This window comes from Neofelis nebulosa, chromosome 11, assembly GCF_028018385.1.
Source record: "Neofelis nebulosa isolate mNeoNeb1 chromosome 11, mNeoNeb1.pri, whole genome shotgun sequence".
Classification (NCBI taxonomy): domain Eukaryota; kingdom Metazoa; phylum Chordata; class Mammalia; order Carnivora; family Felidae; genus Neofelis; species Neofelis nebulosa.
In genome coordinates, this window is record NC_080792.1 from 24131103 (window position 1) to 24147249 (window position 16147).

Below are 16147 nucleotides of genomic sequence, written 5' to 3' on the forward strand. Positions count from 1 at the left end.
TATGAGAGTATTTTATGAGTGAACTGAAAGAATATTTGGAAATGGCTTTAAATTACTGGAGAAAAAAAAGTAAAGTGGTAAGCACAATAAAGGTTGATAGAATGCTGATAATTGTTGAAGCTGGATGAGGGGTACATGAAGGTTTCTTATTTTCACTCTACTTGATAATATTTAGAAATTTCATTATAAAAAAAAAGTTTCATTATATAGATCCCTATATCCTTTAACTGAAAATGAGATATTGGGTTTGTTGTTGTGAGGCAAACAAGCAATTCCATTTCTGTATACACTATTTGACTATATTATTTGTATGTTCAGGAATTTCCTGGAAATAAGTGATGAGTTATACAGTTAATTCCACTAATTTACAATAGCCAACAATGAAGATGCTTAGGATGACTGTACAAAATCTGAAATTAAAAATATATTTAGCCTTTCTAATTCCAACTTTCTTTCAAAAAGAGTGTTTTATGTTATAAACCAAAATTGAAATGGGTTGAATAGGTAATAAATGATAAACACTTCAGGCTTAATATGCAAAACAATATAATAAATATCATAATAAACAATAGATAAATGTTCATTTAATGCACAAAATTACATTTAATAACCTGGTATTGAAGAATTTTTCATTTCTCAGGTTCTTAATTTGAAAAGCTATTTATTTTAGAATTCCCCTCCATACAATCCTGAAGATTGGCTAAGATAAAATTCTAGAGTCTGAGTTTTACATACTTTATAAATCAAAGGAATACAAATTTGGAGATTTCGCTCAATATTTTCAAGAGCTTGTGTATTACTGTAAAACAAATTTATTAATAAACAAATTTATTAATAAATAATAGGGCATGAATGCAACCATAAAACTCAATAGGCAATAACATCAATAAATGCCCCAGGAAATATGTTTTATATGCAAATATCACTTCTGATTGTTTAATACGTAAAAGACATTTTTCTACTGCCCCCACCTCCATCTCAATTCTTTTAACAATAGAGCTTTCTAAGTCTAAAATATTTGAGTAAGACTGTAACTAACCTTTATATATGCACTTGGGTAGATCTTATGAACAGCATCTCCAGGTGCACGGCCCGCTTCTCTGTCTAAGTAGTAACTCTGCACAAAGACTGCATGGTCGCTAAGGCACCTGACCCAAACATCACCTTCACCTTTACATTCCAGCTGCACACCTTTGCCTATGTGCAACCTTAGGAAGAAAAAGGGAATCACATTTTGTTTGGATAAGTATTTAAAAATAAGTTTTGGTTCAGATTATATTGCACACCCAATATTAAAAAAAAATTTTAAATAAAAGACATTATATTACACCATAACTGAAAGCCATTATTAACATTCTTGTGTATTTCCTTTTTTAAAATATCTTATTCGTATAAAATAACGATGAGCATATACATAATGTTTACTACCTGCCGAATTCTTAACATAAATCCTCACTTAACCTTTACAATTCAGTAAGGTAGATACCATTAAACCCATTTTATAAATGTTGAAACTAAAGCTTATAAAAGCATATAGTTACACTGTCCAAGTCAACAGCTTCTAGCTACATGTGACTATTTAAATTAAACTAATTATAAAATTCAGTTAATCATATGAACCATATTCTAACTGCTCAATAGCTATGTTTTAATGTAGGCAGTGGCTACTGCAGTGAACAGCACAGATATAAACTATCTTCTTCATCACAGATAATTCTATTAGCATCAGCTTAGAGAGTAATTCACCAAAGTCACATAGCTAGTGATAGAACCATGAGTACATACTTATGCACATATATACTTCCTTAAAGAGTTGAGATCATAAAGTGCCTAAAACTATTATATTTTCCTATAATATTTCATCTTAAGCATTTACATTTGATATATAAACTTTTAATTAACATTTTAATGACTACATAAAAAATGAAAGTTCATCAAAATTTACTTAAGCATTACCCTTTATCATTTTTCCAACATTATAAATAATATTTACAAAAACATCCTCATTTTACATTACTTCCTCTCAACAGATTTGTAGAAATAATATATGATCAGAGGAAATAAAAATTAGTTTTCAAAGTGGATACCAAAAGGTCTAGTTTACTATTCAAAACATAGAAACGTCATTAACTTAAACAAGACTTTTTTTTATATCTTAAATAACAAACATCCACAATTATACTGCAGTGCTTACAAATTTTCTGACTTTTTAAGATGATCTTTACTTTTTTGTCTATATTCAAAATCTTGTAAGTCTACATTGAAAAACAGAACTTAGAATACATGACAATGGGGGCGCCTGGGTCGCTCAGTCGGTTAAGCATTCGACTTCGGCTCAGGTCGTGATCTCATGTCTCCTGAGTTTGAGCCCCACAGAGCCTTGTCTCCCTCTCTCTCTGCCCACCCCCCCACTCTCTCTCAAAAAGTAAATAAACATTAAAAAAATTTTGAAGAATAAATGACAATGTACTATGTTCAATTTTTAAAATAACTATACAGTCAACAATACCTTGCTCTTTCAATGGCTTCTGTCCTGTGGACATTCGAGAGTTGACCCAAGCAAAAGCGATCTCCTCCAGAAGGGTCCACATATCCATCAACAGTAACAATAGGGCAGCTTGAAGGAACCTTAAATGTCTCTCCAACTTGAACATCCATTTCAAAGTAAGCGATGGAACACCAATACTCAGGAGCTACAGAGGATAAACAAGAGAACACCTACCCATGTAAGATACAAAGCATTCACTTTCACTTAAGACAAAGCTTTTCCTAAAAGAAAGGGTGAAGTGAAGAGACAGGCATTTGAAAAGCACCCAAAAGAATTTGATGAAAATGACAATGTATTAAAAAGTAGGCACTTCCAAGGCACCTGGGGGGGCTCAGACGGTTAAACACCTGACTTCGGCTCAGGACATGATCTCCCAGTTTGTGTGTCAGGTTCTGCACTGACAGCTCAGAGCCTGAGCCTACTTGGGATTCTGTATCCCCCTCTGTGTCTCTGCCCCTCCCCTGCTTGTGCTTGCTCTCTCAAAAATAAACAAACATTAAAAAAAAAAAAAAGTAGACACTTCCATGTCTTCCATTTTTCAGCTCAGTACCTAGCATTCTTGAAACTGTAGTCATTTTTACAATCTGGACATTGGTTCTTACCTCAAAGGACACAGCCAACTAGGAATTTAAAGAATGGAAGTAATTAGAATCTAAAATAAATTATTTTATCATAGTGTTTCATTTGGCTGCATATATTTTCTACATAGTCTAACTTGTATTTTTTTAAAACACACTGACTCTAAGACATATTCCAGGGAAGTGTTCTTAAGTAACATCAATTTATGGCATATTTGTATAGATCCCTAATTGAGAGGGCATAAGCAAGTCAGCCATCCCAGACTAGAGTCAAGGTTAATCACATTCCACTACACAGTTGCTCTGGATAGGAATTCTCAACTGTCTCTTGATTGAAAGGTCGTTTTTGGTGAAGTCAATTGATGTTAACTACTACAATTTTAACTCTGAAGATGTATTCAGTGTATTCATTTAAGCAACGATAAATGATTTAAAATAATTTTAAATGGGATTGGGAAAAAAGGCACTACTTGGTTTGATTTGCAAATATAGTTGATCAAGTATTTCTAATTTTTGTTTGAATACAATTATTAGAGACAACATAAATGGAAATTATTTGGTTTTCCTTTAACTAACAATTTATAGGGTATCTAGGAATTTATTCTAATTTTTTTTAATGCTTATTTATTTTTGAGAGAGACAGAGACAGAGACAGAGTGCAAGCAGGGGAGGGGCAGAGAAAGAGGGAGACACAGAACCTGAAACAGGCTCCAGGCTCCGGGCTGTCAGCACAGAGCCCTACATGGGGCTCAAACTCACGAAACCGGAGATCATGACCTGAGCTGAAGTCAGACGCTTAACTGACTGAGCCACCCAGGCACCCCTCTAGAAATTATTCCAGGCATGGCATACAACGGCAATAAACAGGACCGCTACTGTCCCTAATCTCATGGAAATGCAGAGGCAAATAAGGAGATAAATGAGTAAGATGACTCAGGTAATGATAAATACTGTAAAGAAAATAAAATGGGGTGTGGAACAGAAGATGATTGGAAAGAATCCTTCAGGCTAGAGGGCAGGAGTACATCCTATCTGAAAAGATAAACTTTGAAAGACCACGTATTTATGTAAAGACTGTGAACAGAACACTTCAAGAAGAAAGCAAATGATGTGCTCGCTTCAGCAGCACATATACTAAGAAGAAAGCAAATGCAAAGGCCCTGGAATAAAAAAGGATTTGACTTATTTAAGGGGGAAAAGGCCACTGCCACTTACTAGAGAATGAAAGCTTTCTTTAAAAAAAAAAATTTTTTTTTAACATTTATTCATTTTTGAGAGACAGAGAGAGACAGAGCATGAGCAGGGAAGGGGCAGAGAGAGGGAGACACAGAATCCAAAGCAGGCTCCAGGCTCCAAGCTGTCAGCACAGAGCCCAACGCAGGGCTTGAACTCATGAACTGTGAGATCATGATCTGAGCCGAAGTCGGATGCTCAACCAACTAAGCCACCCAGGTGCCCCTGAAAGCTTTCTGCTGATAAACCAATTATCGATCCGCTTCTCAATGCCCTTTATGAACTCTGACTCATCTAAAATTTGCAGCAATAAAACTTTCAACAATCTATAAAGATACTTGGAATGACAAAACAATAGATCTTCTCAAACTCCCAAAATATCTTAAAATGAAGTATGACAGACATTTCAAATATATTTTCAAAAATCTTGTAAAATCTATGTATCTAATTGCTTTTCAAATGTTGTCAAGGGGGTGCCTAGGTGGCTCAGTAGGACTGAGCGTCCAACTTCGGCTCAGGTCATGATCTCGCGGTTCCTGGGTTTGAGCCCCACGTCGGGCTCAGCTCAGAGCCTGGAGCCTGCTTCGGATTCTGTGTGTCTCTCTCTCCCTGCCCCTCCCCCCCCCCCCACTCTGTCTCTCTGTCTTTCAAAAATAAACATTTAAAACAAAAAAACAAAAATGCTGTCAAGGAAGAAAGTACTTTTCAACTAAGAATTAATAAAACAGACCACATGAAGATGGTGATTCAAAAACTTAACTTGAAATGTTTTGCCACACAGATCAAATCAACTCATCACAAATACTTAAATTTCTTTAAATACGTTTGGTCATCATTAAACTTGAAAAGTAGTGATACATTGAAGTCCCCTCTTAAAAAAACAGTTTGAAATATTTATGAAGTTATTCTTTATAGGAAACATTCCATTATGCTATGAACCAAAAGCCTCAGCAAACGTAACTGGCAGGTATATTGGTTGAAGCTAAAACTAAAGAGGTTGTGTTAAGATAAGTTAACAACTACCCGATGTTTTGGAAGCAAAAAAAACAGTAATAGCACTTAAAAGAGTCTTTACACAGTCCACACAGTAAATTCTGTTACAAACAATGCCCAGAAGTCACGAATGTCTATAATGCTCAGTAAAAAATAAGGCGGAAGGACATGTATTTCCTAGTTCATACTAAAGAACACTATCCAGAAGTAAAGTTCCATGGTGAGCAACCTTTTTCCATGAGAGTCAATTTACGGGAGAAAAAGAGAATTGTATAATCTCCATGTTTAAATAAGAAAAAAGATACTTTTATCATCATGAACTGTAATATCTGCAACTGCACTTAAACCTTATTTTATTTCCCAGTTGCCAAAGAGGTTTTCATTTACCTAATTATCTCAGATACCACACAGCAATGATGGTTACATAAAGCTGCATATCTGAATAGGTTTAGTATGAGGTGATCTCCTGCTACTGGGAAGAAGTATTTTAAGAAACTTGAAGTAAACAGAAACTGGCATCAGAACTGCACACCATTGATCAGGGAAGAAAAACGATGATCTGTTAAGAGATTATTAAGGCCTAAGAAAGGAGGAAGGAGGTTACCATCTAGGAGGACAGAGAGAACCAGAGGTAATCTAAGAGGGTTCCAGAGAACTTGGCAGTCCTGGGATACAGTATATAATGTGGAAAACTTTCCACTCTCAATTTGCTAATTGAGTAATAAACAGGAGTAAGGAATAAGAAGCACTCATTAAGACTTTTTAGATCCTGGGGCGCCTGGGTGGCTCACCTGGTTAAGCATCCAACTCTGGATTTTGACTCAGGTCATAATCTTATGGTTTGCGAGTTCAGGCCCCACATTCAGCTCTGTGCTAACAGTGCAGAGCCTACTTAGGATTCTCTCTTTCTCTGCCCTTCCCCTGCTTGTGCTCACACTCTCTCTTTCAAAATAAATAAATAAACTTAAAAAAAAAAAAAAAAAGACTTTCTAGATCTCTCTTTGCTCTTTTGCTCCAAGGATCAAATGCCATATAAGTGATAAGCCTGCAGCTTCTCAAAACTAGTATTAACAGCAGGATGTAATTAGAGAGAACATTCTTAATATCCCAACAACACCTACCAAGATGGAGTGGGATTATTAATGTGCTTGCTCATTTGATACTTTTAGCTCCTTGTTGCTGAACTAGTGAAGTTGAGCTGGTCTCATGAAGCCTATGGACTGCTCATTACTGGCCAGAGAAAAGGTTTTTATTTATTTATTTTTTAATGTTTACTTATTCTTTGGAGGGGGGGAGGGCAGAGAGAGACAGATGGAGACAGAATCCAAAGCAGGCTCCAGGCTCTGAGCTGTCAGCACAGAGCCCAATGTAGGGCTCAAACCCACAAACTGTGAGATCATGACATGAGCCAAAGTTGGACGCTTAACCAACCGAGCCACCCAGGCGAGAGAAAAGGTTTTTAAAAGACTGAGTTAGCAACCTGAATTTTTTTTTTTTTTACAATATAAGAACTTAGCTAAATATTTTTTATAATGGAGAAATGTATTATAAAGCACAGTTTATCAAATAAATGTTATTCAATTACCCTGGGAAATATAAGTCTCCAAGGCATTATCTTCAATTTCTGACAGCAAGTAATTCAAGAAGTTAAAAACTTGGTTAAAGTGCCCAAGAGACTCATTATGAATTATTTCTTTTATTATTTAGATCTGAATGAGATGCCCTAGGAGAATCTTTTATCTACACGTAAAGACTCTCTCTTGAATGGTAGATAGTTCCAAACTACTAAAATATAACCTGAATTTGGAAATCTGTCAATTTTGAATCCATTTGTGAATTACCAAAACAACTTCAAAGACACTGAGGAAACTCACTTTAATTTGCAATTAATATTTAATTGGATGAATATTAAAGAAAAAGCTTTTGTTTTAAGAAAAAGCAAAAACAAAGTTAATCCATAAAAAAGAAATAAAATGACTAACCTTGCCCAAAATTTTTTTCGACTTAGTTATCAAAGTCAAAGCATAAAAATCATCAAGTATATGGCCTACCTGAAATCCTTAATACCAAGGTAATGACCAATACTAATTATTTTCATTTTCTACAATTTATATTACATCTATGTCTGAAAGCATTTATGTAACTGTCCTCAAAAATCATTTCGCAGGGCTCCTGGGTGGCTCAGTTGGTTAAGTGTCCAACTTTGGCTCAGGTCACAATCTCACAGCTCATGAGTTCAAGCCCAGTGTCGGGCTCTGTGCTGACAGTTCAGGGCCTGGAGCCTGCTTCGGATTCTTGTCTCCCTTGCTCTCTGCCCCTCCCCAGCTCGTACTCTCTCTCAAAATTAAACATTAAAAAATGTTTTAATAAAGAAAAATCATTTCTTAAAAAGATACACTATATTTATTATTGAGGATTTTTAATTATTTCAAATATTTTATATATTCAGAGGTATATGCTTATTTTCCCTCTTAAAGGTCCTAAGTCTGGGGTAGAACATTTTAGCATTTCTTAGTCAGACCTTAAGGGGCCACATTAACCACACACCTAAAACAAGTATTACTTTGCTTTCTTTTCTTTTTTTTTCCAAATGTTATTTTTGAGAGACAGAGAGAGAGAGAGAGAGAGAGAGAGAGACAGACAGACAGACAGCATGAGTGGGGTAGGGGCAGAGAGAGGGAGACACAGAATCTGAAGCAAGCTCCAGGCTCTGACCTGCCAAGCGCAGAGCCCAATGCGGGGCTCAAACCCACCAACCGTGAGATCATGACCTGAGCTGAAGTTGGACGCTCAACCAACTGAGCCACCCAGGCGCCCCACTTTGCTTTCTTTTCTATTCGTTCATGAATCAAGGATAAGAAGTGAACTACCAACTGTAATTTAGTAGAATTAAAAGTACTAGGTAGCAGAGGACACAGGGATTAGGAAAGGCTTCCCAAAAGTGGTGTACTCCAGCTGGATCTTTACAAAGAGTTTGCACAGGGGCACCTGGGAGGCTCAGGGTGTTGAGCGTCTGACTCTTGATTGCGGCTCAGGTCATGATCTCACAGTTCATGGGAATGAGCCCTGCACTGGGCTACGTGCTAACAACTCGGAGCCTACTTGGGATTTTCTCTCTCCCTTGCTCTCTGCCCCTCCCTGACTCATGCTCTGTCTTTCTAAATACATACATACATACGTACATACATAAAAGGAATTTGCCACACACATTTAGGAGCTTAGGAGTATGTGGGTAGGCATCAAGATGGTCCCCAAGGATTCTCACCTCCTGATATTCATATCCGTGTGTTACCCCCTCCTCACAAAATAGGACTTTACAGAAATTATGACATGATTTTTGATCCTCTTTTTAAAATTTTCTTTCTTTCTTTATTTTGAGAGAGAGGGTGTGTGTGTGAACAGTGTAGGGCCAGAGAAAGGGGAGAGAGAGAATCTCAAGCAGGCTCCACACTGTCAGCACAGAACCCGACGTGGGGCTCAAACTCAAGGACTGTGCGATCATGACCTGAGCTAAAATCAAGAGTCATACATTTAACCAACTGAGCCACCCAGGTGCCTCTGATAAGTCTTAAAAGACCCTGAGGCTCTGTCTTGCCTTCTCTTGATCACTTACTCTGAGGGAAGCTGGCTATCGTGTGAAGACACTTGAGAAGCTCCATGCAGAGAAAGTGGAGCTTACTGCTTACAATAACATTAACTTGCCAGCTACATGGGTAAACCACTTGGAAAGTGAATCTTCCAGCTCCAGAAAATCCTTCTGATGATAGCAGCCCAAGCCAACAACCTGACTGCAACCTCATGCGACTTTAAGCCAAAGAAACCAACCAAACCATTCCCAGATCCCTGGCCCACAGAAACTAAGTATAATAAATGGTTATTACTGTTTAACTAGTTAAGTTCGGGGAGTAGTCTGTTGCAGAACACAGGTAACTAATATAGTGCACAAGACATAAGACAAAGAAGAAGCACAGAGGAATGATACCTGGGCAAGCTTGAGTATGTGCTTCAGGATGGTTAAAGCATAGAGAGACAAGGCTAGAAAAGTACACATGGAACAGGATCAGAGTCTATTTTCTGCCCAGCAAAGGAATTTCAACTTCATCCTTTTGGCCAAGCAATGATCAGGAAATTAATGCAAGTTCTTCAGCAGAGAAATAACTGGATTCAAATTTTAAAAGAAATACTGAATAAGAGTAGAGAGTAAACCATGACTACAAGCCCTCCCAACAGGGCAACCAGTTAAAATATTCTCTTAATACTGTAATAGGAGTAATGAAGATAACAGTTGTCAGGTAAAACTCCTCTGGGGCCCCTAAGTATTCATAGTCAAAGAGTTCACAGCCCTCTGCATTCCAACCAGCTGACTCCACTACAGGTGTATGTGCATAGCTGATCCTCTCCCACAACCACTTGGACAGAGACCTTTCAGAATAATTCTTACCATTAAGTCATTTCCTAGTCTACTCAAGACAGAAGTTTTAATACCAGTGTGGGGTGTTCCAGACGTGTATCCTCATAACTAGTTAATGTTATTCCCTAACCACCAGGAACTGTTAGACCTCAACATCAGTTGCATCATGAGAATGAAGGAAATCTATCAGGAAACCAAAAGCAATTGCTGAATCCAAATGGAGCCCAAATAACCAGCCACCATTTCTAACCCCACCTCACCATCCCATCCAGAGTAGATCTTTCTTCTGAGCTCTGGTTACCCTCCCTCCTGCAGACCACCTTCCACTTAGCCATATGGACACTGAGGCTCCCCAAAATGCCAGGCATCACTAATGACTCTCAATGACTAATGACTTTCTGCTTCATTGAAGCCAGAAAAAATTCTCATTCTTTTTTTTTTTTAATTTTTTTTTCAACGTTTTTTATTTATTTTTGGACAGAGAGAGACAGAGCATGAACGGGGGAGGGGCAGAGAGAGAGGGAGACACAGAATCGGAAACAGGCTCCAGGCTCCGAGCCATCAGCCCAGAGCCTGACGCGGGGCTCGAACTCACGGACCGCGAGATCGTGACCTGGCTGAAGTCGGACGCTTAACCGACTGCGCCACCCAGGCGCCCCAAAAATTCTCATTCTTAAGACTCTAGATTTTCCCCTCTTATCCCAACATATTTATTCGCAACAAATTAAGATTCTGATATAATGATTTCATTCATATAATTTTAAAAACAAGTAAAACCAATCTACTAGATGGTCTAAGGATGCATTCATCAGTTTCAAAAAACAAAAACAAAACAGTATCCACAAAAAGCAGGATAGTGCTGATTTCTGGAGATGAAGAAGAAAAGTTCTTGACTGAAACAAAATGCATGGGGTAGGAAGTTTTTTAGGAGTGCTGTCGTAGTTCTCAATCTGGGTGGTGGTTACCTAGGGGTTGGCTTTACTGTTATTCATGAGACTGTATGTATACTTGTTTTATATACTTTTCTCTATATTTCTCAGTAAAAATGTTTTAAAAAGGGAATGCTCCTTAACCCATAAACAATGTTCAATAAATATGCAAATAACATGTAGAAAACCCACTAAAGAGGATAATTTAAGTAGTATATATGTATGGTTAAAAAGTACTTAGGCCCCGCCAGTAGCATTTTTCTTCTAAACAAAACCAATATTATTTGCCTCCTAAATCAGCAAAAAGACTATTGAACTATCATGTCTATGCTGGCAAGCATGGTGAGTAAAACTGGTTCTCATACTCTGATGTGATCTCTATAAAGCAGTTTGGCCTTTTGATTCAGAAACTCTTCAAATCTCTTAAACTGAAACATGAGAAGTGTTATAAGCTTAAAAATCTTACCCTCAATGGTTTTTTTTTTAACAGCTGGAAGAAAAATTAGAACCAACATAAAAAATAACAAACCAAACACTCCTTAAGAAAATTATGTAGATCTATTTGAAGAACTATAAGTTATCCTTTAAAATGATTATTATGGTTATTGTAGTTACATTATTTTTTAAATTTTATTGGAAATACATGCTGATATATTTATATATAAAACAACTTTATAGGATTTCCTTCAAAGTAATAGGTGAGGGTATGAATGAGACCAAACTGGTCCTTAGCTGACAATGGCTGAAACTGAGGGATGAGTACAATGGGGGGTCGGGGGGGGGGGGGGGGGGGGAGGGTGCTGTCTGATATTTGGTATATGTTTGAAATTCTTCATAATAAAACAAATTACTTTTAATTAGGAAAAAAAATTAAGCGATCAATTTTATTTGCATCTTTTTAAGCTAAGAAAAACATATGAAGGGATAGAGGAAAGTAATTCAAAATGCTATGTTTATGTTAAGAAGCCTTCAGTATTTTAACTCTCTCTGCTTTTTTACTTCTATGGTTTAAAAGATATATTCAAATTTGAATTAAGGAAATCTATTCAGCTATTTACTCCTTTGAACATAATTTAATCAAAAAGTTTCTAAAAATTCCAGTTAACCAAAAATTCCTGAATCTATCTTCTAAAACAGACACAGTGAATTATTTTTATTTCCAGCGCACATTTTAGATTTTTCCCTGGCTTTTTAAACTACATTTTTACAGCTGTTCTATTTTGAAACCTAGTTTTCTTCTGCTGCATATTTATGTATTCAATGCTAAAACCAGCACTTTGGTACTTCATATTTTAGCTGAAAAAACAGTTCTTGTCTTTTATTTCAGACAGTTAAAAAGTATCAAATATAGGCAGCTTATGTGGACTCTATTGGCTACTCATAAACTGTTGATTAGCTAATGCCATAAGGAGTACTGTACTTATCTAAAAAGGTAGGTTACTGTGTAACTAGACTAAAACCTCTGTGTGTGTGTGTGTGTGTGTGTGTGTGTGTGTGTGTGTGTGTGTTTTAATTACTATGAAGAAAATCTAAATATAGGGAATCATTGTTGAAATACACTTACCAGGATGATTGGAAATGGGAGGCTGGAATGCAAGCTCATTGTGAACTGGCCCTGAAGAAAAGACAATAAAAATCCCAATTTTATTTATTAAAAGTTTTCCAATGCTAAAACTTTTAATAAACCTTACTTAAATATAACTATCATACCTTAGGAGTGGTTTAAAGCTTATTCAATGTCTAAAAATTTAAAAGGTTAGTTTAGATTACTTTATATAAGCAAATACTCTCAAGGTACTTTTGTGGATATTTAATAGCTAACATTTTAATGCTATGTGCCAAGTGCTGTTAAGCAATTTGCAATAACTGTACACACAAGATTTAAATTATAAATGAATTATTCATGTAAGGTGATAAGAGTGTAATTTACAATGCAATATACAACAATAATTCAAAATCTTAGGTCCGTTCTAAAAACAAATGTTTAAGGTTTATTAAATTAAGGATAAATTGAGAGGTTATTAAGCATTAAAACACTGTGCTAAACCCTTCACACGAATTATTCCATTTGCTTTTTACAACACTCCTTGAGATAGATACTATTACCCTTAAGGCTTAGTTAGTGGGGGTTATATAACCTGCCAATGGTCACACAGCCAGTTAAGGGTCCAACCTCAGCACCTTAACCACTATGCTGGGCCAGGCAGCCATAAAAAATTACATTCCCTAAGGTATGGAAAATAGTAACATAATTGAAAAAAAGCAGGATACAACAATATATACATAGTATGATCCTTTCTCTCCCAATATACATACACCCGTTTATATGACTGGAAGAAAAAATACGAAAAATATTAGAAGTGGATATCTCTACATGGTAGGACTCTAAATTTTCTTATTTACACTTTTCTGTATGTTCCAAGTTTTCTTTGGTTCTATTAATCTTATAATGGAGGAAAAGGAATTGGATACATATGAAAAATTCAGGGTCTTGATTTCACTAAGCCAAATGAACAATGTTCCTCTTCTGTCTGAAATTACAAGCTATGGTTATTAGTAGAGTATCCCTCCAAATCAAGCCTGCACAGAGTAATGATAGAGACAACACGTAAGTGTCTGCATTTTGCTGAATACTATGATGAGGGAAACCTTGAGATCTTGACACTCAAGGGATTTCAATCCACTTAGGGTGGATATACAGATATACATGAGACCTAAGAACATATATAAAGTAAACAAACAAATGAATGGAAATCAATGTGATGTTAATGAAACATTAGCAACAGAGAAATAAATTTAGTAAACATTACTCCTCTAAAACAAAGGTATGACAACAAAACTATGAAAAGTAAATAATACTGTTTTTACCAAAATGCTGAAAAGCAGTAATCATTTAATGAAACTAAATTGTAAGATGAATAAAAGATGTAAAAACATTTAAAAAAAAAAACAGAAAGAAAACAAGTTCTCAAAAAGAAAAGGCCCTTAAAACAAAAACAAGAGCTTACAGTAATGTCCGGGATGGGGCGGCATAGGCGGGTGGTGCTGAAGATGGCCGTTTTGGTGGTGAGGCAAATTAGGTGTGTATGGTGCAGTCCTACTTCCAGTCCAGGTGGTAGTGCTGTCTAAAAATTAAGGCCCACATGGATTAATTTGCTTTTATAAAGTCTGCCTATTTTTTCTCAACTACTTAAAAGATTTTAAAAAGCATGTACATACTATGATGGTAAGTAGCTGGCTGACCAGTAAATCCATTCTGCTGCTGTCCTGGCTGAGGCCCTGAAGCTATCTGCAACAATCCTTCACTATGGCTGCCTGCCAGTATACTGGCAGGCTGACCTAGAGGAACAAGAAGACATTAATACGGTACATTGTGAGATGCAATCCTGCATTTTTATACAGTAAATGAAGGACCAACTATAACTGATGATCGAAGCTATAAAGATGGGCAAAAAGTGGTACTAGTCCATGGTCTATCAAATAACAAACCCTAAAGTCATCTATGAAGGCAAACCTTAACTTGAAAAAGTTGAAAATTATTGTACCTTAAAGTAATGCCTAGCTAATTTTAGAGGCCTTTTCCTTCATTAATATTCTTCACGTGCCAGCAAAATCCCACTACATGTCTAGCCTATCGCCGTAACTTTAGAAGCACATCAGTTCATCACTGGCCATGCCATCTAGCTCTAGACCCTTCTAATTAGGACTCCAAAAGTCCAGGCTCAAGAAAATGTTGAAAACTAGAAATTCATTATCATCAGCACTGGTACTGGTAATGGCAAAATGCTATGGTTTGATAAAAGAAAAGCAGAGCAGGCAAATCTTTTAAATGGAATGTGATGGGTAAGGTGAAGTTTAGAAAAGTTCAAGCTCCACTGTTACATCAATAGAGCATTGCTAGTAAAAACAAAAACAAAAACGAAAAACCACCGAAAAAAAAAAAACAAAAAAACAAAAAAAAACACACAAAAAAAATAACAAAAAAAAAAACCCAAAAAACAAAAAACCACAACAAACTCGAAGTCTACTTTGAAATTTTTTCATGTACTTTTAAAAACCAAAAATTATCTCTTTCCAAGAACACTACCATATTCCTCGATTTACAAGAAATTACTTACTCTTTCTATATGTAATATACCAGAAGGAGTAAGACTCCTGTGGCTTCTATTCTATTCAAAACCATTCTACAATATCGCTTACTGACCTACATTTTTTAAAAGATTTTATTGTTTTTTTTTCTTAAGTAATCTCTATCTTCAATGTGGGGCTCAAACCCACAACTCCAAGATCAAGAGTCACATGCCCCACCAACCAGGCCAGCCAAGCGACCCAATGACCTACATTTTTAAGGCCTTTTTTTTTTTTTTAAGTGGAAAATGCTTGATTTCTTTAAGCAAGCATTAATGAAGTCAATTGTTTATTCCATTTGGAAAGCAATGAAATTTCACAGTTGTTATCTATCACTGACATAGCTTCAATCTTTTCTCATCTAAATGGGAATATAATCAAGATACACAAAAGGAAATGACACCATCGATCAAAGTATCAAGGAAAAGGAACATTTTTCTCCTCTCTACAAATCACATTTCCTTAAGGCTAGGATTATAAAATTAAAAGTTAAAGAGATTATTTCAATACTCCCCAATTATTTATTTTTAAACATGATGTTTTTAGAAACCTCCCTTCCTACCCATCCCAAAAAATTTTTTCCAAGTTATCTTCAAATGTTAATGACATTTTTACTCTTGCTTTTAACAACTGTACATGTCAGATTCTTAGCTACCTTACAAAAAGTGTCCCTATATAAGAGAAATGAGATTATTTTAATTTACAGATACTTAAAAAAAAAAAAAACCTGAAGATATTCAAGTGCCAAATGAACACAGGTTGTTATCGGTACTGAATATTTCTATTACACAATTCCAAGTGTGTAAGATGAAATTAAACAATACACCTAGATAAGCTTATTTGAAAAAGTCGTCCTTTTTTTTTTTTTTTAAGTTTATTTATTTTTGAGAGAGCACAAGTGGGGAATGGACAGTGAGAGACAAGGACAGAGAGAGAATTCCAAGCAGGCTCCACACCCCCAGTGCAGAGACCGACGCAGGGCTCAAACCCACAAACTGGGAGATCATGACTTGAGCTGAAGTCAGACGCTTAACCAACTGAGCCACCCAGGAGCCCCTGAAATAGTCTTCCAATTCCCCTATTTTGTCCAATTTCTTTTCTTTTAATCCTATCAATACACTTTTTTGAGGTCTACAGAACATTTTGAAACAAATTCTTTAAAAATCACGATTCAACTATGAAAATATATCTAAAAAATACCAAGAAAAACTATCTGCATTTCATTCATATCACTTTTCCTGGTTTTCAATAGACTTGGCTCTAGGGAATAGAACAGTTAGAATGAAGCCACTTTAGCAAGCATCAACAAAGGCATGCAAATTTAATC

General features: G+C 36.1%; 1 protein-coding gene across 5 annotated transcripts in view; it reads right to left on the minus strand.

The window, feature by feature from the left end:
* SMAD4 (SMAD family member 4) overlaps positions 1-16147 on the minus strand; it is a 62056-nt gene that overhangs the window by 17505 nt on the left and 28404 nt on the right. For all 5 annotated transcript variants that reach the window (XR_009250931.1, XM_058692065.1, XM_058692066.1 and 2 more), the window contains exons 6-10: positions 13912-14031; positions 13701-13817; positions 12257-12307; positions 2510-2693; positions 1040-1208 (exon numbers count right to left, since the gene is read on the minus strand). Coding sequence is in view for 4 of the 5 variants with exons in the window: in XM_058692065.1 (XP_058548048.1) it covers positions 1040-1208; positions 2510-2693; positions 12257-12307; positions 13701-13817; positions 13912-14031 (641 nt within the window). In the remaining variant the exon portion in view is untranslated. The remainder of the gene's footprint in view (positions 1-1039; positions 1209-2509; positions 2694-12256; positions 12308-13700; positions 13818-13911; positions 14032-16147) is intronic.